Source organism: Trichinella spiralis (assembly GCF_000181795.1).
Source record: "Trichinella spiralis strain ISS 195 chromosome Unknown Scfld1, whole genome shotgun sequence".
Classification (NCBI taxonomy): Eukaryota; Metazoa; Nematoda; class Enoplea; order Trichinellida; family Trichinellidae; genus Trichinella; species Trichinella spiralis.
This window is the reverse complement of record NW_003526940.1, coordinates 1,677,146-1,700,433: the sequence shown is the minus strand read 5'-3', so window position 1 is coordinate 1,700,433 and position 23,288 is coordinate 1,677,146. Positions and strand designations below refer to the sequence as shown.

At 33.0% G+C, this 23,288-nt stretch overlaps 4 protein-coding genes across 4 annotated transcripts; 1 reads left to right on the top strand and 3 right to left on the bottom strand.

Moving 5' to 3' along the window:
* Positions 1–163: 163 nt before the first annotated feature.
* Tsp_07484 (putative kinase domain protein) lies at positions 164–3,127 on the bottom strand (the record flags this gene model as incomplete). The annotated part of the gene is made up of 9 exons (XM_003381794.1): positions 3,066–3,127; positions 3,011–3,025; positions 2,759–2,795; positions 2,380–2,460; positions 1,187–2,286; positions 1,000–1,123; positions 812–931; positions 434–445; positions 164–220 (listed from the first exon to the last, which is right to left on the bottom strand). Coding segments are annotated over exons 1-9 (1,608 nt in total), but the record flags the coding sequence as incomplete, so codon positions are not given.
* A 437-nt stretch (positions 3,128–3,564) lies between these two features.
* Tsp_07485 (putative Low-density lipoprotein receptor repeat class B) lies at positions 3,565–11,682 on the top strand. Its single transcript, XM_003381793.1, has 22 exons — positions 3,565–3,596; positions 4,407–4,417; positions 4,727–4,782; positions 4,927–4,993; positions 5,048–5,250; positions 5,648–5,850; positions 5,926–6,166; positions 6,239–6,380; positions 6,448–6,579; positions 6,653–6,853; positions 6,926–7,121; positions 7,191–7,450; positions 7,509–7,649; positions 7,716–7,879; positions 7,939–8,082; positions 8,138–8,750; positions 8,843–8,968; positions 9,025–9,263; positions 9,345–9,559; positions 9,627–10,438; positions 10,482–10,851; positions 10,962–11,682. Exons 1-22 carry the CDS (start codon positions 3,565–3,567, stop codon positions 11,680–11,682), a joined length of 5,289 nt encoding a protein of 1,762 aa, XP_003381841.1.
* Positions 11,683–12,650: 968 nt separating this feature from the next.
* Tsp_07486 (conserved hypothetical protein) lies at positions 12,651–16,196 on the bottom strand. The gene is made up of 10 exons (XM_003381792.1): positions 16,140–16,196; positions 15,291–15,506; positions 15,085–15,222; positions 14,730–14,765; positions 14,235–14,450; positions 14,029–14,166; positions 13,888–13,914; positions 13,242–13,287; positions 12,842–12,903; positions 12,651–12,695 (listed from the first exon to the last, which is right to left on the bottom strand). The coding sequence occupies exons 1-10, from the start codon at positions 16,194–16,196 to the stop codon at positions 12,651–12,653; spliced, it is 981 nt and encodes a 326-aa protein (XP_003381840.1).
* Positions 16,197–19,376: 3,180 nt separating this feature from the next.
* Tsp_07487 (deoxyribonuclease II family protein) lies at positions 19,377–21,478 on the bottom strand. Its single transcript, XM_003381791.1, is given in 7 exon segments — positions 19,377–19,478; positions 19,529–19,755; positions 19,871–19,933; positions 19,953–20,156; positions 20,619–20,831; positions 20,843–21,063; positions 21,465–21,478. The coding sequence occupies 7 exon segments, from the start codon at positions 21,476–21,478 to the stop codon at positions 19,377–19,379; spliced, it is 1,044 nt and encodes a 347-aa protein (XP_003381839.1).
* Between the last annotated feature and the right edge of the window lie 1,810 nt (positions 21,479–23,288).

Genomic DNA, 23,288 nt, shown 5'->3' with positions numbered 1-23,288 from the left:
GTCTGGGAATTCTGGACGGTTCCAGCCGTTTCACAGACTGCATCGGTTCCTTCTAATGCAACGGAAAAATTCACCTACAAAAATCACACAATATATTCCCCCCTCCTTTGAACATATCGTATAATTTCTAACCTGGGATATATCATCCAAACAATTAAAAAACGTATTTTCGCGTCTCCTTCGATTTTACACCACTTTCTTGTTCATGCTCTTCAATTGTCTACAAGAAAAAGAAAATATTACATTTTATTCAAGCTGAAAAATAATTTCCAAAATAGAAAAAACATAAAATATCAATGACAATTTTTAGCCGGTTAATTCTTTATTGAACGATAATTTATGGGGAAAAAAAGAAAGATAATTTTCTTTCTCTCACAAGATAAAAAAATTAAATTGGCATGATTAAACAATGAAGTACAATTTTTTCAAAAACTTTAAACTTAACCTGCAAATTTTATTTAACAATAATATCGTTCTTTCTCTCTCTCTCTCTCTCTCTCTCTCTCTCTCTCTCTCTCTCTCTCTCTCTATCTCTCATTTCGCAGAAAAAATAAATCAACACGATCGATCGCAATTCAAGTCCTCTTCTACTTCTACAGATAGATTTGTCGAAAAAACTGATAAGTTAAATATTGAAAAAAAAAGATTTATAATTTTATTAATCATAGCTAACAAAAAAATACAAAGCATGCATGCATCTATAAAAATCACAATCCATGCACAGAATAAGAAAACAATTTTAACAATATTCAATACAAAAAATCTGTAAATAAATGAATGAATATATATATATATATATATATATACAGACCTTCAAACGCCAGTACGGATAAAGTGTACTGCCATCCTGCTTGAAAAAACGCTGCGTTTTGGTAGCAGTATTCAGTACGTGCGCAGCTGGCAAACCTTGCGTTTGCGATATAAATCGAATCTGTAGTGATAAAATCAGAAACAGTTGAATAATGAAACAAAAAATTAATGAATGAAAATATTTTAAACCTGATCAAATTCGCATGAACCAGGATAAAGAGGCCAGCCGAGAAACAGTTCGGCGACTACACATCCAAGAGACCACATATCAATTGCCTCATTGAATGGCAAGCCGAGTATTATTTCCGGTGCTCTGAAATTACAAATAAATGAATAAAAGAAATGCAAACAAAAAAATTATACATATATGTGTTACCTATAATATCGGGACTGTAGATAAGTATTGGTTATCGCTTTGGATACTAGTGAAGCAGAACCAAAATCGATCACCTTGACGCGGAACGGTTGGTTGACCGGGTCGACAAGCATAATGTTCTCTGGTTTCAGGTCGGCGTGGATCAGTCCGAGCTCTTTGAGCTTACACAAAGCTGAAAGCACCTGCTGGACAATGGGCCGAATGCAGGACAAAGGAAGCGGGGCAAATTTGTTCGCTTTCAAATAATCGTACAAATTCTGCTCCAACATTTCAAATACCAGACACGTGTGATTTTTGTGCTGGAAGCATTCGAAGGCTTGGACGAAATTGTGCTCTTCGGCATTTTCTTTGCTGAGTCGTTGCAAAATGCTCACCTCAATCTGGCCCTGTCTAGCGTAAGAAGGGTGCTTTTTCAGTATTTTCACCGCTACAATATCTTTGGTGCCTTTTTTCCAACATTTCACAACCTGGCCGAACGTGCCTTTGCCAAGAAATTCCAAAACTTCGTATTCTTGATACGGAGAACGGAGAACTTCATTTTTCACAAGCTGATATTCACCATCAGCGGCTGTGCCCTTCTTGCCAAACTGTTGCTGTTTGTTCGGCACAGCCACACCTCTCGTTACGCACTTCTTCGACGGTACTGTACTGTTGTTGTTGTTGCCGGTATTGATGCCGACATGACTTCCGGTAAGCTTGATCGCATCGTAGCCGCGAAAATGATTTTCCACAACGGCAGGAACCACCTGGAGTCCTCTGGAGGAACAACTGGAATTGTTGGCCTGCTTGCGCTTTACTCGAGACCGTTCCACGTCGCCACCATCTGAACTGGCCAAATTCGGCGACACACAGCACGACGAAGGCAAGAAGCTCAAATTCGTCGGTACAGTAATCGACGAAACTGCCATCGGTTGACCAATTGGATTGGTCATCGATGCGTTGTCCTTTAATGAAGAAGAAAATCCGGGGAATGCTTTGACGGAAGAGGAGGATGAAGACGAGGCGTCCACAACTGTGGGTGATGCATACGGTGAAGTAGCAAGTTTCCGCTTCTTGCGCGAACTCCTTTGGGCAGAAAGCGGCTCGTGCATGCCAGAAAGCTACATCAAAGCAAAAATTATAAAAATTACTACATTCAAGTACTAATTTAAAAAAAATAGGAAATAAATCGATATTTTTGCTATGAAAAATACAAACACACACGCACAACCACAAATAGAGCCTAAAAATGAGAACGAACCAAGGCCACCCAGTTTTCTAAAAACAGGCCGCCTCTTGATAAACAGCAAAATTTATCGACCTCCAAACGTTGAAAAGCATTGAAAACTTGGCAACAAAAAGATTGACAAGAGTTATATTTATATAAATGGATCGAAGTAAAGCAGTAAGGAAGTGAGATGACGTCAAAACTCCACTGCAAACAAGAGGAAAAGTGCAGAAGCAAGCATTAGTATAAAATAATAAGCTAATAAATGAATAAAAGAAAAATTCTTTTCGAAGCCGGAAATAATCGCTCACCTCTAACAGTAGATGTGCGTAGTTGTGCTTGGCATCGTCAGCGCCTTAATCAACTTCATATTTCACATTAGGAAATCCTCCTGCATTACGACTAAAAAGAATCGTTAAAAAATATTAGAAAAAATAAAAAACACCGTAAATAACTATAGAATTTACCTAACTGGATACGAAACAGTTGATCACGCGACGTAAGCCAGCTTTTCTTTTTCAAGTGAAATTAATAAATGACCAGTAAATTTCAAGCACTGTTAAATTCGTTATAGAATAGAATTTCAATGCTTAAACTCAACAAAACTCCGAAATAACGAGTTCCGTTTATTCCTGAAATAAAAAACATTAAATATTTTACAAATAAACAAACAGCTGACGCATGACATTACAGACAGCCGACAGGAGATGCCAAAACATTGTCATAACCACCATTTTGCAACCATCAAACGATTGCAAAACGATTAGTTAGTTGAAAAAAACAATAATCTATCTTCTAACATGCGTAGAATTCGTACATGAAAAAAAACAACCATAGAATCGCCGCACAATCGGCGAAACATAAACAACTTTATTTATTGTTACAGTATCATGATAAGCAAGTATAAATATTAGCAAATAAACTATTTTGTCGTAAAATATGTGTGTTTCAAATGAATGTTGTATAAAGCATATGCTATTTTTTGTTTAAGTTTTAAACTTATTTTATATTTGATTAAAATCGCATTTATTTTATTTGAAATTAAATCTCATTGCTGTAATTTCTTTAATATATTTAATTCTCAGTGCTAAAGAAACATTCTCATTCATTTTAGCTTATATTATTCAAGCAAACTATACAGAACTAATTATATAATGCAAAATTTTTTCATATGACACTTCAATTTAACTTGACGATGTACGAGTTTTTGAATGAAAAATATAAATAAAAAAATGAAAACATTAAACATAATATTATTAAATAAAATTAAATTAAACAGATCTTATAACAAAATTTTAAAAATCACTTTCTTAGTAATAAGCAATTTTAAATAAGAACTTTATTTGTTTTATATATCCTTAATAATCATCCTACTGTATTCTTGTCAAATTATGTAATACAATTTTGCATTTCGAAATTTTGTATTTTTACATTCTTCAAGCAATCTTCGGGAATTACGCTGCGTAATAGCTGATATTTGTGTTTTTATATTTTTTTAACATGTGACAAAGCTATCATTTGTTATTAAATTGCATATATGTATTATATCATATTTATTTTGAAGTCACAAATGAGGCAGTGAATCATGTCTATTGCAACCCATTGTTTCCCATTTACTGGTGAAGTATACTGTTTTAATGGTAGTTGGAATTGAATTGCAAATGTAGATTTAAATTTTGTTGAAAGTATCAGTTTGAATTTGAAAAGTTGCATTTTTGGCTACCCAACCATCAAATATAACTGTTGTTGTATTATTATTGAGCAAATGTGACTTTTAATGAGAGTATTTATGAAAATTTAAAATTAGACATTAATGTATTATTCATCTTTTTTTTACAGAATGAATACTTTGCTTTTTACATTGCATTGTGTATTTTTTATAGACATTTTTTGAAAATTTTCTTTCGTTACAAAAAAGTATTTTTCCTTTTAAGAATGATGATATTGAATAATCAAATGTTTTAATTAAAAGCATTGAAATACTGTACTGCAAAATGTTTTAAATTTTTTCAGGGTTATCTGGGGTATTTTACACGTTCAACTTTAATGCCCATAATATTTTTAAAATTTCGTTTTTTATTTTGTTGTGCAACTTTGTTTATTTGTATATTAAAAAATTTTTCAAAGTAGTTTTGGAGCTCTATTAAATTTTTTACAAGATTAAATGTATTATTTTTTTACTTTTATCTAAGATTTTGAAAAGAGACGTGTCGGTTAGGTGTGGGATAAATCAGAAAAGACTAAATCTTGCTGCTTTGATAATGAATTATTCATAAGAAAATTTAATTGGAGCAACTAATTTGCATAATTGCCTGCATGAGTTTTATTTTTAGTAATTACTCGACCATTTAATTGTTCAGTTGATCGTGCGTTACGAGTACGTGTGTTGGTTTTGTTACATTGTTGCTGAAAATTTAAAACATTTTTCTTAATTACTTATTAATATTTTTAGTTTGCTTTTTTCATAGCTGAAATGTAATGTGCAGCATGTAGTTTGTGAAGTTGAAACAGAAGCAGTTGCCATAATATTCAGAATTCGGCCATGTATATTGTTAATGTTTTCCTAATTTTGCTCTCGCTCCACTGTATCGGTTCGCCGGGTATGTGAAAAATATTTTTTTGTGTGTTTTCCTTATACATATTTTTTTGTATAGAGAATTTCCCCAAATTTATGGTTTTAAATCAAACTGAAGAAATTGGTATTGTATCGTACGATGAGAATAAAAAGAATTACACTGCAGTTGTGCGTCATTTGGAAAGCTGCATGGCGATGGATGTGCTCATCAAAGATGATCTGGTCTTTTACACAGACAATCATGACCAGCTTGTTAAAATAAATGTTAGAGGAACACATCAAGTATGATCATCAATAAAAATTACACTTTTTATTAAAGATTTTATTTTTGTGCATTTTTAAAATTTAGAAATAGTTTAGACATAGAAAAAAGTTTATTTTGAGCAAATTTTTTTGTTTTTCTTAGTTGCAACAGGACAAAATTTAATGGAGTTGATGGAATAATTATTCAGATGAAGAGAGTAAAGTATAAGAATCATATGTATTATATATATATGTAAGAATTCTTAGTAATAGTAATTTAATTGTATAGTTAATATTGCAATTATAATAATAGTTTTGAAGATAAAAGTATTTTTAATGAATGAATGAATGAAGTTGTTATGTGCAATAATATATATATATATATTTATTTATTTATGTTTATTTATTTTTTTTAATTTATATTTTCAAATAACAGGAACTATCAGTGGTTGCTCGAATTGTTTTCCCATCTTCTGGATCAATATCCGTCGAATGGGTAACGAATAAAGTTTACTGGTACGATTTGGAAACAAATCGAATCGAAGTGGTCAACGTTGATCACATGCCAGCTTATCGCAAAGTGCTAATTTTTGAAAATTTGCACAACGTTCACGGCATCGCAGTTGATCCGATTCACAGGTACAATAATAAATGAGAATATTTATGAATAAAATTTTTGAAAATACAAATGAATTTTTTCTTCTTTTTCGACAGTTATATCTTTTTTCACAATTTCGCTCACCGACATTCAATCGAAAGGGCGTGGCTGGATGGCAGTCATCGTAAGACGATTTTCAGATCGGGTTATTCATTGCCAAAAAGTTTGACCGTCCACCACGGCGAGGGACGAATTTATTGGATTGACAACGACGACAATCGAATTTTATCCACTCGTCTCGACGGCTCCATGTTAATTGTTGTAGTGAAAAATTTGTCTCGTCCATTTGTACTGGCAGTTTTTGAGGTTCACATTTGCACACTAAATATTATTATTGGAGGAAACGATTTTATTCAAGTTAAATTTTAGTCGTTAGTTTTTTGGAGTGATATTTATGATGCTGGCATTTTTTGGTGTTCAATAAAAGGCTGCGTACGTCCGGAACGATTGCGGGTACATCAGATCAAGCCGTACGCTTTGAAAATTTATGATTCACGTTCCCAGCCGAATAGTGAGTTCTTTAGTGTTTGAGATTATGTGAAAAACTATTATTTACTACATATATGTTTTTCTTTCAGAAGAAGAAAATCCATGTGAAAATAATGCTGTTTGCAGTCATTTATGTTTTCTGATACCTGAAGCACCGTATTGGTCCTGCGGTTGTCCGACGGGTGTGAAAATGTCTCCTGATAATATTACTTGTCTTGATGGTAATTTGTTTTTTTTTTTCGAAATCAATTTTGCATATGCACATGTGTAAATGTGTGTATTTTTCATTTTCAGGTCCTGAAGAAATTTTAATAGTGGCTCGGCGTTCGGATATTCGCATATTGTCTTTAGATACACCGGATTATTCAGATTACGCGTTGAACGTGCAAAGTATTAAACAAGCGGTAGCTGTTGACTATGATCCAGTGGAGAAATTTGTTTATTGGTCAGACAATGATCAGAAAATGATTCGCCGAGCAAAACTTGACGGTTCAGGTGATGATGAAATTTTTATTTTTTGCATTGAATAACGAAGCTTTTTGAAAAACGTATCGATTTAAATTGTAGAAGAGACCGACATTGTGATGAACGAATTCGGTTTATCCGATGGTATTGCGTTTGATTGGGTTGCTAGGAATGTTTATTGGACTGATGCGCAAATGGATCGCATCGAAGTAGCCCGTTCGGATGGCACGGCAAGAAGAATTTTGATCTCCACAGGTTTGAGTCAACCTCGAGCCATAGCTGTCGACCCTATGAGAGGGTACACTTTACACTTTTATTGAATAAATTTTAAAAAAATAAATATTTAATTGTTGTTTTTTTTGTGCAGATTGCTGTTCTGGTCAGATTGGGATGAAGCAAAACCGAAAATTGAACGTGCCTATTTGGATGGTTCTTCACGGTCAACTTGGATCAGTTTCAATGCCAAGCGTTGGCCGAACGGTCTTGCGTTGGACATTGAAAATGGACGTGTCTACTGGGCTGAAGCGACGGTCGGTATAATTGAAAGTGCCGACATGGTCGACGCTCTGAGCAGACGTGTAACACTTAGACAATCCCACGGTCACATTTACGGTTTCTCATTGTTGGGTAATTTTTCCACTTGAACATTTTGAATATTATTTTTGTTATTATTAATATTGTTTAGGCGACTATGTATACTGGAGTGATTGGGAGCGACGGTCATTGTGCCGTGCTCATAAAGTTGACGGAAAAGATCAAACCGATTTGCATGAAAACATGGCTGATTTGATGGGTATCAAAGCGGCTTATTCGACAAAAGTTCTCCGTAAGATTGTTCTATTAATAAAAGAGCAGAGCTGTGTGAAAAATAATAAGAGATTTGTAATTTCAGACATTACAAACGACTGCAGTATTCGAAATGGAAATTGTTCTCACTTGTGTCTTTATCGTCCTACTGGTCGAGTTTGTCTTTGTCCCATAGGTTGGGAACTTGGTGAAGATGGCACAACATGCACAGTTCCAGTTGCATTTTTGATGTTCACTCAACGGGATAATGTAGGATTAAACAAATATTTTACATTTCCAATATATATATATACGTTTGATGCTTTTAGAACGATATTTTGCGAGTTTCGCTATCCAGCACATTAGCGAATTTGGATCGGCTTCGTTTGTTGAATGTCAGTCAACCAATTGCACTCGACTATTGCTACAGTCAGAATAAAATATTTTGGACAGGAAGATACGGATCGTCGGGAGTAAATTTTCCAACTGAACTGCATTATTAAGTATGTGAAAATTTCTATTTCACAGATCATATCTCGAGCGTACATGAATGGGAGTGGAATTGAAGTTCTGATCAATTCGAGTATTGAACATCCCGAAGGGTTCGCCATCGACTGGCTAGCCGAGAACATGTACTGGTCCGACTCGGGTCATCACATGATCGAAATGGCCGACTTGAACGGCAAATCTAGGCGAATAGTGGTCTGGCGTGGCACTAATCCAAGGGCGTTGGTCGTGCATCCCGTTGTTGGATATTTGTACTGGGCCGAATGGTTGGGACCGCCGCGGCTGGAACGCGCCGAATTGGACGGACGAAATCGAATCACACTGTTGAAAGATGTGGGCCGGATATTCGCGTTGACTGTCGACTACGTCAACGATCGACTCTACTGGTCAGAAGTGGACATGCCCAGTATCCAGTCGATCGATTTGACCGGAAGTGCGCGTCGGCTGATTGTACGCGAACGGTCCATACAGCCGTACGTGTTGACCGAATACGGCGACTTTTTGTACTGGGCAAATTGGAGAAAGCAGGCTATTGAAATTTGCGACAAAACAACCGGCAAAAATCGTTCAACTTTGCACTTGGATTTGCATTTCATCATCAACTTGGTTGCCGTGCACGCGCTGAAGCAGAAAGGTTGATTCGAGCTTTTCATTGCATTTCAAATTTTTTTAAATCTCGATTCTCTGTTTCTTTTTACTCGTCCAATTGTGGATTTGGATTTTCAGGTTGGAACCAGTGCGTGATAAAGAAAAGACACTGTGAAAGTTTGTTCATTTCCGCACCGGATCGATCTTGCCGTTGTGCGTGTCCAACTCACTTCGCCCTTGCTGCCGACCGTCGGTCTTGCGTTGGTAATTAATTTCGTGTTTTAATATTGAAACTCATCTCACTGATCAACTTTCTGCAGCACCGGAGACGTTTCTACTGATATCCCACAATGGTTTCATTCTTCGGTTGAAAGTGAAAGATCGACACGACATTGACGATTATCCGATGATGACTTTGCCGTTTAATCAACAGACCAGCGTACGTTCGTTGCAATATGATCCGTTGAACAGGCGGATATTCTGGTTGAGCACCGTTTCGGACCACAAAATGAGCAGAAACACCCTCAGATGGGCAATGGACAGTGGTAGAACGGTAATGGTGTATTTGTTTTCTGTTTACGTCCATATCACATGAAAGCATTTAGAAATTTATTTTTTTCAAATTTTATAATCTATACAGACTGAAGAGATAAAATTGTCTCGATTCGACGCTGAACAGCCTCCGTATGATATAGCTTTCGACCCGTATTCGCAGACGATGTTTTGGAGTTGTGAACATACGAACACCTTGAACGCGACACGAATTTTCAACAGCAACGATATTCGACCGCTGGGTGGTATTGTAGCGTCACCTGAATACAGACCTCGGGCTGTGAGTTTGTTCCCTAAGAAGAGGTGTGCATTAAACAGATTTTTTTTTCAAAATGCAACACGAGAAAAATAACAAATAATATTCGATTAGATATTTGCTGTTTGCAAATCACGGACCTCCCGCAGGACTTGTTCTGTGTCATATGGATGGCTCGAATTGTCACTTCATCGTGTCTGAAAATATTGCTCATCCGGAAGCTTTGACTTTTGACGGGGACGGAAATCGAATTTTTTGGATTGATCTGGGCTATAAGTACATATCGAGCGTTGATTGCAGGGGTCGAAGCAGAAAGACGCTGGTCTACCACGTTGATCATCCGTCCAGTTTGACAATTTTCAAGCAGACGATGTACTTCGTTAACCAAGGTGTGAACAAAGTTGAGATGGTGAACAAAAATTCTGGAAATGGTCGGGAAACGGTTGTGGAACGTTTGCGTGATTTGACCAGCGTTTTGGCAGTCGACGGCGACACGGCAGGTATGGCCGTGATCGGCCGAAGTCCGTGCTTGCAGAAGCGTTGCAGTCATTTGTGCTTGTTGAAAGTTGAACCGGATAATCGCCCGTTGGAAGCAGAGTGCGCTTGTCCCGAGAACATGGCGTTGGACAGCAGTGGAGTCAGATGTTTGCCCGTCGTCCAGTGTCGCCAGTGGGAATGGCAGTGTAAAGATAAATTGCAATGCATTGATCACAGTAATTATTGTGACAAAGTGGTTCATTGCGCGGACGGAAGTGACGAAAGTGAAACGTGCATACGATGTCAGTTGGACGAGTTTGAATGCGCCAACGAGCGCAAATGTATTCATCGACTCAACATCTGCGACGGTCAGCCGGATTGTGAAGATGGCTCTGATGAATATTGCTTCTGTAGTGAACCTGCGAATCAGTTTCACTGTGCTGGTCCAGGTAAGGATGTTTTGTTATTTTTGAACACGATGATGAAATTTAGCTTTGTTTTTTGTCTCTCCTTTCCCTTTCCTCCCCCTGTATTTAGAACCTCATTCTGGTGTGTGCATTGCGAGATCATGGCTTTGTGATGGAGTGAAACAGTGTCAAGATGGAAGTGATGAACTGTACTGCGGTGCATCAGAGTCAGGTTCAAAGTGGAAAAAGCTAATTTTTCCTACCAAAGATGCAGTCACTTACATAATTGTCGTTGTCGTCGGTTTTGGTGTGTTTTCTGTGCTTCTGTTAGTGATGTATGCTTTTTGTCGTCGACCGAACGGATTGAATGTGCAACCAGTAGAAATTGAACTGGTGAATACAACTACGGCAGAAGGGAGCGGTGCTAGGACCGTATCGACCACAGTTGAATATCGGTATGATTTGCCAGGCAAAATTTCTAAACAGATATTGTCGAATGTTTGTTTATTGATTGATGAGTTCTTTTTTTTTTGCATAATTTTTTCCTTCTTTTGTCATTTTTCAGTTATCGTCTTGGTGTTGGTAAACCGTCAATCCTTAGTAGATCGGTTGAACCGTTGCACAGTCGGCCAGATTTGACTGGAAAATCGAGCAGCAGTAATAGCGACAGTGGTGTAAAAATAGGTATCACATTGCCTCCGATCAATCCTCCTCCAAGTCCAGTCAGTGGAACAGTGGTTTCGACCTGCAGTAGTGATGCTCAGCGAATCGGAAAATGGCTACTTCAAGCAAACCGTAATGCATCGTTGTTTGCCGTCGGCGAAGCGGCGCCATTTCATCCATTCAGTTGTTATCGTGGAAATTCACCACCACCACCGTATTCAGCATCGGTGGAAATGAGCAATTTAGCAGCTATATGTAAAGCGAAACCGAAAATGATCGGCTCGATTGCAATTGCGGAATCGTTTCCAGAAATGGCAACAAAATCAACTGTAGAGAAAAAAGAAAAACATGATGACGAGAAAATAACAGAAGAAGAAGAAGAAGAGCCAGAGGATTTAGCAATAGAACAAGAAGAAATCGATTCCAATGCTAGTCAACCATTGTTAAGCGGAAGTAGTAATCCAGTTCCACCTCCGCCTTCTCCAAGAAGCAGCGGTAGTGTGGCGTCGAGTGTAATTCGTCGTTGTGCAGTGAACAAGCAGCGTCCATATTTAACCAGAAGTCCACGGAATCCGCCACCTAGTCCAAATGAATTATCTGACGCATCCTCCAATATCAACTAGCGAACGAACACTGTCGTCGAGATATTTCAAATGCAGATATTAATTATAATGTTATACTTATTTTATTTATCATCTCTACTACTGCTATTACTACTAATTTTTATTCTCTTGTAAAACTTACACTTGTTCATATTGTTATACTAACCAATATTCAAAAATAGCAATTCACTTGTACTCGCATTGTTAAATCAGTTTGATTTTTTTTACTTCTTTGTTATTGTTACACGAGTATGTTGTCTGTCATTTTATCTGTCACCGTCATGTTATCTTTATTTTATATCTATAATATTACTGTCATGTAATTATTGTGCATGCTTATTTTTACCGCTTCGTGCTTTTTCAACAAAACAAGCATGCAAAAAACAACGTACAACATGCAAGTTTAAACTTGCTTGTTGACATGCGACAAATGGCAACTGTCGTCAATAGCAGCTGTTTATGAATGTTTGCTGCACGGATTTGAACATGTTTGATTGAAATCTTATTTCATTAGCCAGTAATTTTTATCTCAGTATTTATTATTTCAGCATAAATTAAATTTCAAATTTGAAAAAGTGGTAATTGTGAATTTCTGAAAAAAAATACCTTGAAATATTTGCAAGCATTGAAATCAAATTCAACTTTAAATAATAATTATATGTACATTTAATAAAAGTGATTACAAATCTTTCCTTTACAGCAGGAAAATTTGAATGATAATTTTGACAGCTCTTCATCAACATTCACAACGATGTGCATGCAATTTGATTTTCTTCGCAGCATTATCAAGTGATAAACGAGCATTTTCTTCCAATTTTAATAAAAAGTGAAATGAATATTCATTATATGCAGCGATTTATAATATTCGAATTTGGCCGCGTTTGGATCGTTACATGATAAGTGAATGTTATTTTTAGTGATTTCTGCACATTACGCCTTGAAATGGTTCACATTTGAGTTCGTTGAGAGCATTTTGTGATGGATTTGCATCACGCATTATGTTTTCTAGGCAACTGTGAAGAATCAGTCATTTTCTTTAAAAATTACATTATGAGTTTTCATATTGAAACGATACAATAGTACGGCTGATATAAGTGCATTTCTTAAGCTTTTGGAAGACATCCTAAGTGTAGAAGAAACAACAGATTGTATTTTCATGCAGCTGTTTTTGTTTTCTCACCTGAGTAGAAAGTCTATCATTCTTCACAGTCATAAATATCTGATAGCTACCGCACTGTAGTACTATAAATAAAAATGATGTGAACACAATTCATTTTCTCATTTGTTGAAATAATTGAATCTGTATGGTATTTATTTCTGAATTAAAATAATAAATGTATAAAAAAAAATAATCTTAAAAATGTGAAATTAATTCACAAATGCCAAAATATTGCTTTACAATATGTGCATTTTTATTGTGATTTCAACAGCTGAGAAGTAACGTTTGTTTTCTGACTATAATCAAAATCAGTTTTTGACCATTTACAATCAAAACTCATATGCAAGTCCTATGTCTAGATTTAATTTAAGAAATAAAGCTAAAAATTATATTCTTTGTTTTGAGACATCATCTGAATCACCATATGCACTTGTTCCATCCAAATTTTGGCTGCTCTGTAGTACAATCTACAAATAATGAGAAATCTTTAGTAACACATGTGATTTTAAACAAATTGAAAAGTGAAATATTCTAATTAATTAATTCACGCATTAGTAGAGGAGCAAATATTTGACAAAATATTCTACTTTTATTTTTATTTAATTTAGCTGTTTCTATTTAATATTCGCATATAAAATTTTCAATAATACCACACAATAATGTTGCTTTTAACTGCGGTGTGTTCATGCAATTTCTTTCTGAGAGCTGACAATTTCATTTTCCATTTCAATTCAGAATATGAATGAATTCAGTTCAGAATAATATGCAATATTATTATCAAATATTATGTAGAAATACAATGAAAAATGCTGTGATATTTTTTAAATTATTGTCAAACCTTGAAATTAAAATTTGTAGCATATAAAAGCATTATATAATGATTTTGATCTTGCCGACTTTAATTTCAAATCATACTGTAAATTGAATATTATTTTGGGATTTTACTAATGTACCAGAAAGGAAGTTCTATTTTAAATCCTAAAACAAATGCTTTCATTAAATATAATAATTAATTTTTGAAATTTTAATTATGCAGATAATTAAATGGCAGTTAAATGAAAATAAACCTTATACATCACTGTCAATGAAGGTTCCTGAAATATTAAATTCTTTATGCAATTAGTGTATTTGATAGTAATCTTTCTTTTTCATACTGTAATCAAAAAACTTTCAAAGATTTAATTATCATTTTAAATTAGAATCCTTACCGGTTTTACGTCTTTTCTCACTATGCATGTTAATGTAACTTTTGCCATGTCTGGATTTTTAAACTGAATTGTGCAATCTTCCGACTGGCCTATGCCATTGCATTGTGCTTCGATATCATTATATGAAGAAAATTTTTTCTAAAAAATAAGTCATATACAGATAGATTTTAAGCTCTAATAATTATTTTATGATTTCAGAAACATACTGCTAAAATTGGGCAGTCCGTATCTTGCAACCAAACTCTTATGGAAGTATCTGTTCCCACTGTTGAACTTTTCTCTGATTTTATTAGCTTTTTATATACACCAGATGATTGTTTCAAGCTCCACTTTAATAACGCATCCTTTGCTTGTTGTGCCACAGAAGGATATTCTTTTTTCCGATCAGCTGAGTCATCAACTAGTATGCCCGATTGCTGTGCCTGTTTATTCAAAGTTTTACAGTTTTATATTTTATATGCAAAATATAATAAATTAAAATTAATTTGAAATAAAACATTTCCATTTTTAAAACAAAGGAAAAAAGCAGATTTCACAATCTTATTGCTCCTAATAAGTTTCTCATTAAAGGTACAGACTGCTTCATCATAGCCTGTTTTATTTAACTGTTTTACTTATTTTTAAAACATTTTTATTTCAACGCACGATTCGCTATTTACTAAAAATCTAAAAATTTTTTAACTCAGTAACTCATATATAACTCTTAAAATTGTTTCTGGTAAAGTAAGGAAATGAAACTGAAATTAACACATATGTAAAATAAAATTTGTTCAGCTAACTTTGGTTTTATTTGAATAATAAGAAGAAATGATGATGATGAATAGTAAGAAGAAGCATAATTCATTATTGAATTATTAAAATGATGCTGTCATCAAATGTTTCTGGTTTATAAATGTTCATTAATATAAGTGTAAATATCACCAAATATTATTACAGAAAACAATAAGATGTCAGAATTTTAAATCTATGGAATGATTTTATAATAATTTTATTCTGCAATACTATAATCAAGAAACTTTTAATATTTCAATGATTAAGATGAACTGGAATCCTTACCGGTCTCACATCTTTTCTTGTTATGCATGTTAATGAAACTTTTTTCATGTCTGGATTTTTAAACCGAATTGTGCAATCTTTGGACTGGCTCATGCCATTGCATTTTGCTTCGATGTCAGCATATGAAGAAAGTTTTTTCTAAACAATGAATCATATGCAGATAGATTTCAAGTTATGCTAATTATTTCATTCTTTTGAAAACTTACTTCTAAAATTGGGCAGTCTGTATCTTGTAACCAAACTCTTATGGAAGTATCTTTTCCCACTGTTGAACTTTTCTCTGATTTCATCAGTTTCTTATATACACCAGATGATTGTTTCAAGCTCCACTTGAATAACGCATCCTTTGCTTCTTGTGATACGAAAGGATTCTCTTCTCTCAAATCAGTTGAATCAATAACTGCTATATATGGTTGCTCTTCCTGTTTATTAAATCTTTACCGTTATGCTTTGTAAATGTAAAATGTAATAAAATTAAAATTTGTGAAAATAAAAAATTTTGTATTCAGTGACAGAAGAAATTGAATTTCAGTATGTAAACCTTTAAAGAAGTTTTTCGATAATTCTACCAAGCCCCACTCATTCTTTCTATTACTATCATTAATGATATTTTTGAAGCATTTTTAAATTGCAAATGAATCGACTTCGACCCAATGAGTTGCTCCACCAAGCATCTGTATGTTAAAATTAACACCGCATGCTAATGTTTCACTAAGTCATACGATGTTTCGACAAATTTAAATGTTTTTTAATATTTAAAGTAACGTTATTTTAATATAAATGAAAATTTAAATAAAATATATTCATTTTCATTTTCATTTTCAAATCTCTTACCCGCTCATTAACTGTATTACCAATATTTATTACAATATAATTTTTCGAATTTTTAGAAATTAAAAGAGAAACATCTCCTCCATTTTCACCTTGTACAATAATAATTTTAAAGCGATGATTAAATTCAGTTATGCAATGATAAATTAGTTTATAACTTTCAAGAATGTTTAATAAGACGCTTTTACAAATGCTTTATATATTTATATTTTAGTTGTAGTTACCTGAGCTTCGCTAACGGTGAAGAAAAATACCAATAAAATGCAAAACTTGAAGATCATTTTTTATAAGAAATATTTTCTGATTCTAACTATGACTTTATTCTATTCTAATGATTCTAACTAATGAATAACAGCAAATGCTTTTATACTTTTCCTTGTATGAAAAGTAAATTATACGCATTTTTGAATTGCAATATGAATAAACTGAATGTTTATTACAAATAATTTTTGCAACATCTGATACTATGCCTATGGAAATTTGTAAATATTCTGTGCTACAATAATATAAAAAACATAATAATATAAAAGAAGCACATACACATAGATGATAAATTCCGCTATTGTAATTATTTGAATAGCTTATATTACTTCTGACTTATTTATATTTTTTAAATAATATTTGCGCCTAATTTAATAAATTTCATTAGAATTTGTTCAACTGTGTCAAATTAGATTTTGCTTTTCAACAGTTATGTTTATTTTATTCTTAGAAACATTATTGACATTTAATACATATTGTTTAATAAAATAAAAAATATTTTCTTAAAAAATTGTTCATCCTGTCATGCATGTAAAGCTGACGTCAATTTGATATTTATCATTCAAAGCTTTGAAAAACGGTCCATATTTTTTTATGAATTAAACACAAGGAAATAATATCTTCTCTAAAACACATATACTTATTATTTTGCACTTAAATTACTCCCCTGCTTATTATTGCCCATAATAACTGATTAATGAATGTTTAAGAACTTGCTTTCCTAGAAAAACCATTGTTTTCTTATCGCAGTTTTACAGTGAGAATTTGCGGATTAGTGATTCAGTGATAATTTGCTTATTATTTCTTGAATGTGAATGCTGAATGAGCATGGCGCCACCGCAGCAGAGCCGGAATGCTTGCTGGAAGCATGGAAGTGAACAAAATACGTCACATTGGCAGCCTACAATTGTCCCAAGACAAGGATAATCAAATTTCCTTTGTCCTAAATCGTGGACCTGAGATTGGTAGGCTCCGTATATAAACCGGTGAAATGCGAAGTCAAGGAGTCAAATCGAGAGATCGAGTCGAGAGCGGAGTGCTGGTGTGATTCGTGCGAGAGCCGTTAACGTCAAGTCAAGTGCGTGTGATCATCGTGCAATGCCATACAGATTGCTACCTTTGATTGCAGAAGCTGATTTTTTGGTGATTATCAAATCAACAATTTGTCGCTGTTGTTAAATCTAATAAAGTCATCTCTTCCCAAAGAGTTGTCTCAACCTTATGCAGTCCACTGACCAATTCTGTTGTGTTCACAGCAATTATATTAATTTAAGAAAATCTTTCCAAATACAATAGAAACAGCCCATATTTTTCGACGTTAATGATTTGAAGATGCATTTTTATCAGTCGCTTTTTTATTGCTAAAACATACGTAACATAACATAACATAACATAACATAACATAATTTAATTTTATGCTAAAGACAATGTGCAATATTATATATGCAATCGTTCGCTTTATTCATATTATGCAAAAATAAATAATGTTAAATATGCGATTTGTTAATATTTGTTAAAATAGTTCTTTGTTCTTTTCATTTGTTAATTGAATATTCGCAATGTGCTTAAAATTGGGAAATATTACTATAGCAGAACCTCATTGCATGAAGTCAATTATCTTTGCAAGTTTAATTATTTTGCATTGCTAAAGCATTGACAACTTTTAATATGCAAAAAAAATTTTGTCAAATACCATTAACATTTTAAGAAATGTGCAGAAATCAGAAATCTTAAATGTACGCCCGTTAATATTACATTAAGGAAATTTCTGATTTTATTCATAAAAACGTTGGTAATAATCATCAGCAAAAAATGATTTTTTTTGACTCTGGAAAAACTGAAATTGGTAATACCTTGATGGCACACTTTTGAAAAAAACAAGCGCTGATAAAACACAATAAATTGCCAAATTCTAAATTTCATCAGAACATTTTCAATTAAAATTTCAGTATGTCTAACTGAAACTGTTGTAATTATTACTGTATATTACAAATTTCTTCTTCTCATTAATGATTTCATCTTTTAGTTAGAAATTAGTGTATCTCATTCAAAAAATTGGTAAATATTTGAACTTCCCTAATGATCGAAAATGTCTTTTATAAATTTTCAAAAATCATTAAAAACTAATTCGTGCTTTAATAAATAATTCTTTTCGAACATCAAAAAATGCTGTATTCTTAAAAGATAAAAACTATTTTGCACTGAAATGCTGTAATTTTGAAAAGCCCTTTATACAAATTTGCATAAATCATATTTTGAATTTTTATTTATTGCATCATCATTATATACAGTGATACTCAAAGTCAGCAATATATGACTATTGCAATGAAAAATGATTATAGAGAACAGATATTTCAATTAGAACAGTAATTGTAGTGGGTACAGTAAACATAGCTGTCTTACCTGATAATCTTACATAATACTATAACATCATCTCATGATTCTATATCGTATATTGCTTGCATTCTGTCTAATAAAACTCGGCTTTTGAGTGAATCATTACAGTAATGCAGTAAATAAAAATTATTAAACAGGAAAATCTTCAGAACTAGCATCCGCTGCAGAGAGACTAATTCATAAAACCGAAGGAAGTGAAAACATCATCAACCTACAGTGAAATAGTCTTTTACTTTGAACAGGTTGGCAAAATATTTACGGTGCATTGCAATGCAAAGCAGTTAATACCGCACTGCAGAAAGAAATGCATCCATATTCGCTAATATAAAATGTAATGTATTGTGATTCTACGCCATCAAAAATATCTACAAAAAGAACGCGCAGGAACATATTACAGTTGATGCAGCAGTGCACGTCACCGGTGTGCGTGCGTAGGTGTGTTCCCGCGCTCTCTCGGTGTGCACTGTCTCTCTGTGTGTGTAATCTCCCGTGTATTATACATTAACTTGGTATTGTGTTGTCATTACAAGTAAAGTCTCTGCATATATCAATCAGTTCACATAAACAACATAAAACATCACTGTTAGCCACTTCAGAATATTGGATAAACAGATATTAATTTCAGTTACAACTTAAATTTATATGAAAGGTGAAAGGAATGTACCGCATTTATGAAATGCAGAAACGAAAAAGTTTTTTCGTATGAGTTCGTTTTAATGTTAAAACCATGATACTTTACTTGGCAGAAACGATTCATCATTGTTTAAAAAAAGAATGCCGATGCCTGTTTGATGAATTTGAATTTAAGAACAGGAATCCACCTTGGCAGCAATAGTGTTGAAACGTGCAAAAATATTCGCTAATTGCATGCAAACTGCAACAGCTGGTTCATATTTTTGTGAAATCTAAAATCACCATAAATATACTAAGGAAATTATAAACCATAGTAACATACCGCATAAGGCTTGTCAACTGCACAGAAAATATCTCCATTCTCAGGAATCAACCAATTTGTAACATCCTTCTCTAAACTACTAGCTTGGTTGTCAACACTTATAGGACTTGAAACAAGAAGTATATGTCTTCCAGGAATTTTACAATTTGCTTTCAATTTTTTATCCCGTCTTGACCATACTTTTATCGTCTTTTTCAACTGTCTAGATATTATTTTCTGGTATATTTCTGAAAACATTTCAAGGTGAAATAGTGCAAAATGCTAAAATATTTCAGCAATAAGAAAAAGTATGTGAAATTACAAATTAAAATTTTTGATGATTACTCAATAAATAATTTATACGTTTTGTCCATACGTGCTCATATTTTAGGGGTTTAACAATTTTGCAAAATTTCAAATATCTTTCTACAAATGAAATAGTTACCATATTTTGATCTTCCAGATTTGCTGAATATTTGAACTGAAACTGGGTCACCTGCTTGTGTTTTAATGGCTTGTTTCGATGAGAAAGGTGGATGGATAGGAGTTTCTCCATTCAGTAGCTTTTTTAGCGTTGGTCGCGTTCTTACTTCTGCATCAGGGACATCATTGTAATGGATGAATGGTGATGCCACAAATAAAGCAACTGCTGAAATATGTGTATTCCGTTATGCTTAGTTTACTTTATAAATTCACTGAAAAGAAGCTTATGATATTCCTATTGTTCAGAAAATAAATTAGTAAATTCCTTCCCTAATAAAATTTTCACAAAGCTTTCTGTTATTCATAGATAGATTTGTCCTTAGCTTTGTTATTATTGCAACAGTGTACTTTTTTGCTTTAAAAAGCACTGCTTGTAATGAATTGTAAATCCAATGAAAGCGAAGTAATTTATAAAATAATACAAATTGGAGAATGAATAACGAGATCTTTTCTCTTCTTGTTATCTTCATTGAAAGAAAGAAAGATTTCTTAAAAACAAAGTAGATACAGGAACTGAAGTTAAGAAAATCAATCTTGTAAGAAATTGAATAACTGCAATCACTTTCATTGTCCTTCAAGATTCAATTACGTCAAATTAAAATTAAAACTTCAATATAAGTAAACAAACCTATTGGTTCAATTTGGGATTCAGCAATTGTAAGACAAATCAACAAGTGACCATTTGCATATTCTGATGCTGGAAACGTATATGCCACTTTTGGTATTGGATAACCAGGTACTGTATGAACAATCCAAGCAGCAGAATCTGTTTGCGGAGTACTGTCTAATATTACAACTCCTAAACATGCATAAAATGTAGCAACTTCCATCTTTACCCCTTCTCAAAAAGACCTTTGCTATTTGATTTTGTTTTAATTCCTATTACACCGGGTGCTGCATTGTTATATGCAAAAAAACTTTTATCCCGATGATTTTGAGCAACACTTTCTAATGCTTTTGCAAATGAGTGATCTGCAGCATTCTCAAGATCTCTTGGATTTGGTGCCCATGCTCCTCCTGCCGGTACCAAAATTTTTCCTGCTTTTTCTCCAGGTGGTTTGTATAAAATGGCCCTATAAGTTCATTCGGATACATTATTTTATCATTATTTTTAATATTTACTCTTAATGAAATAAATGTTTGCGTAGTTTTTGTTATTATGAACAATGCTAGCATTGTCTGTTAATTTCGTGCTTTTATACCATCTATTTATAGCATATCGATGACTATGTTTTATCCGCAGGTTTTGCATTTGATTGCAACTTTACAGATAACCCAAAAAGAAATTTCAAAAAAGTATAATATAACAGTGAAAGTACGGTTTATGCATATATGCATTTATTGATTTATTTTTATTTATATTTTTAATATGCAATAAGTGTTACTGTCGACGCACACTAGAGCTTCTGAAAAGTTCGTTGCCTTATAAGCTTGATTCAAACAAGGCGAAACTAAAATTCAGGACGTTACAAACCTTAATTTACACATTACTTTATTAAATTGTGAACAATTATGTTAATTACAAAGCTAATACAAGTTCAGTGCTAATGTAGTGAAATACAATTTTGAAGAAATAGTATTCCTAGGTTACACTTCAGTTTCAAAAGTAATAATGTCATGTACATTAAACAATATTTAAAATAAAAAAATTGAAGAATTGTTTCAAAATTAATGGTTATTACATCACATAGAATATAATGACAAATTCAAATTCACAGCTGCTGTGAAAAATATCAGTTGAGGTCATACAGTATTAGTAAAAAGAAATTTATTTGCTGGCATTCTGACACTAGTTACTGCAAATGATCAAAGTAAACAAAGAAAACTTGCTTGATTTGCATTTGGATGAATTACTTGAAAAGCGTCATAAATTAAATTACGAAACTCTCATTTCTAAAGTATTTATTAGCAATTAATTTAATTACAATTAAAATTATTCAAAAATAATTCTTTTTACTCAAAAAGTTATTTTCAAAAATATTGCGCGCGGATGAGTAAATGTGGCGAATAACTCACCAATCTGCATTCCCATTTCCAGCAGCCACTTGGCATTTCGATGTTTGAGCACTGCAGAATTGAAATATGCATAACATCAGTGATGCTAATAATGGTAATTTTTTAATCAAACGCATCGCTGATTTTATTGCCAAAATGCTGGGCTAGGCTATTTTTCACTTAATATTCTCATCTCAATGAGTTTTGAATAGTTTATTTAAATTGTCGTTTGTGAAATTTTAGAAATATTTGCTTTATCAGTTGAGAATTACATTTGTAAACAAACTCCAAAAATCAACATTCAGATGTCGATATGCTTGATGTGTGGCTTGATGTTATTAACAAAGCTGATAATGAAACAGATTATTTTAGTAAAAGAAATGTAATTTCTGGATTAATTTAATATGTGTTGCAAAAAATGTTTTACAAAAAGCAATAAATATCATAAAAATCTGAGCATAATAACTCCTTTTCACATTTAAGAAGCTGTTATTTCTATGTTCTATATTAGTAACAATAAATGTAATCGCTGACATAGTTTGTTTTCAGCATCTCTGAATGACATTCCACTGCTGCTTTTCTCAGGATTAATTTTTGGTAATGAAATATTGGTTCGAGTTTTGCAAAAAACAAAAAATTTCATATTTATATAGCAGTGAACTGTTAGTGTTTTCATGCAAAAGTGTTGACAAAAACGTCAGAAGGTGCATTCAATATTTAAAAATACATGAATTTTTGATCTGCGTGAGTATGCATTTAATTAACATCCGATGGACAAAATGAAGGTCATTAGAATGTGTTGAGCCTTCTTTACCAGTCCTTCCACTGGATAAAGCTGTAGACATATTCAGTGTGACTATTAGGAAATGATAAATGTGATAACAGGCAAATGTATCAGAATAAAGAGATATCAACATGTTAGAAAAAGTAAAATCTGTTCTTGTAAAATGTTGTCATTTTCCATAACCCTTTGTATTAAATTTACATGTACCTAAATCATATAATATGGTTTGAATTCATTTTTTATTGTGATATATTGTTATTCATATCTCTGTAGTAAGCATTACATACAAATTTCATATTTCATGTCTGAAAATATAAGTCTATGATTTTCAAAATTGTTTAATACGCATAATATTATCCACTGAAAATTCAGTTGCAAATGATGCAAAAGCAGATTAACATTTTCACTTAAAAATATCAATTTCCCCCTATATTATTTATTTGTAAAACAGATGTACACAGTAGATACAATTTATGAAGTACCAAATGCTAAACGTAAGTTTTTTTTGCAAATACCATA

Coding starts and splice junctions, on each gene's coding strand:
- Tsp_07485 (XM_003381793.1), top strand. CDS start 3,565: ATGACACTTCAATTTAACTTGACGATGTACGA. Junction 5,251..5,647: donor ATGTTAGAGGAACACATCAA/GTATGATCATCA, acceptor TTCAAATAACAG/GAACTATCAGTGGTTGCTCG. Junction 9,264..9,344: donor ACAGTGGTAGAACGGTAATG/GTGTATTTGTTT, acceptor TAATCTATACAG/ACTGAAGAGATAAAATTGTC.
- Tsp_07486 (XM_003381792.1), bottom strand. CDS start 16,196: ATGATCTTCAAGTTTTGCATTTTATTGGTATTTTTCTTCACCGTTAGC. Junction 14,167..14,234: donor CGGACTGCCCAATTTTAGCA/GTATGTTTCTGA, acceptor CTTATTTTTTAG/AAAAAATTTTCTTCATATAA. Junction 12,904..13,241: donor GGATGGAACAAGTGCATATG/GTGATTCAGATG, acceptor TTTTATTTATAG/TACTACAGTGCGGTAGCTAT.
- Tsp_07487 (XM_003381791.1), bottom strand. Junction 20,157..20,618: donor ATCCCAAATTGAACCAATAG/GTTTGTTTACTT, acceptor CACATATTTCAG/CAGTTGCTTTATTTGTGGCA. Junction 19,756..19,870: donor TGAGCACGTATGGACAAAAC/GTATAAATTATT, acceptor AAATGTTTTCAG/AAATATACCAGAAAATAATA.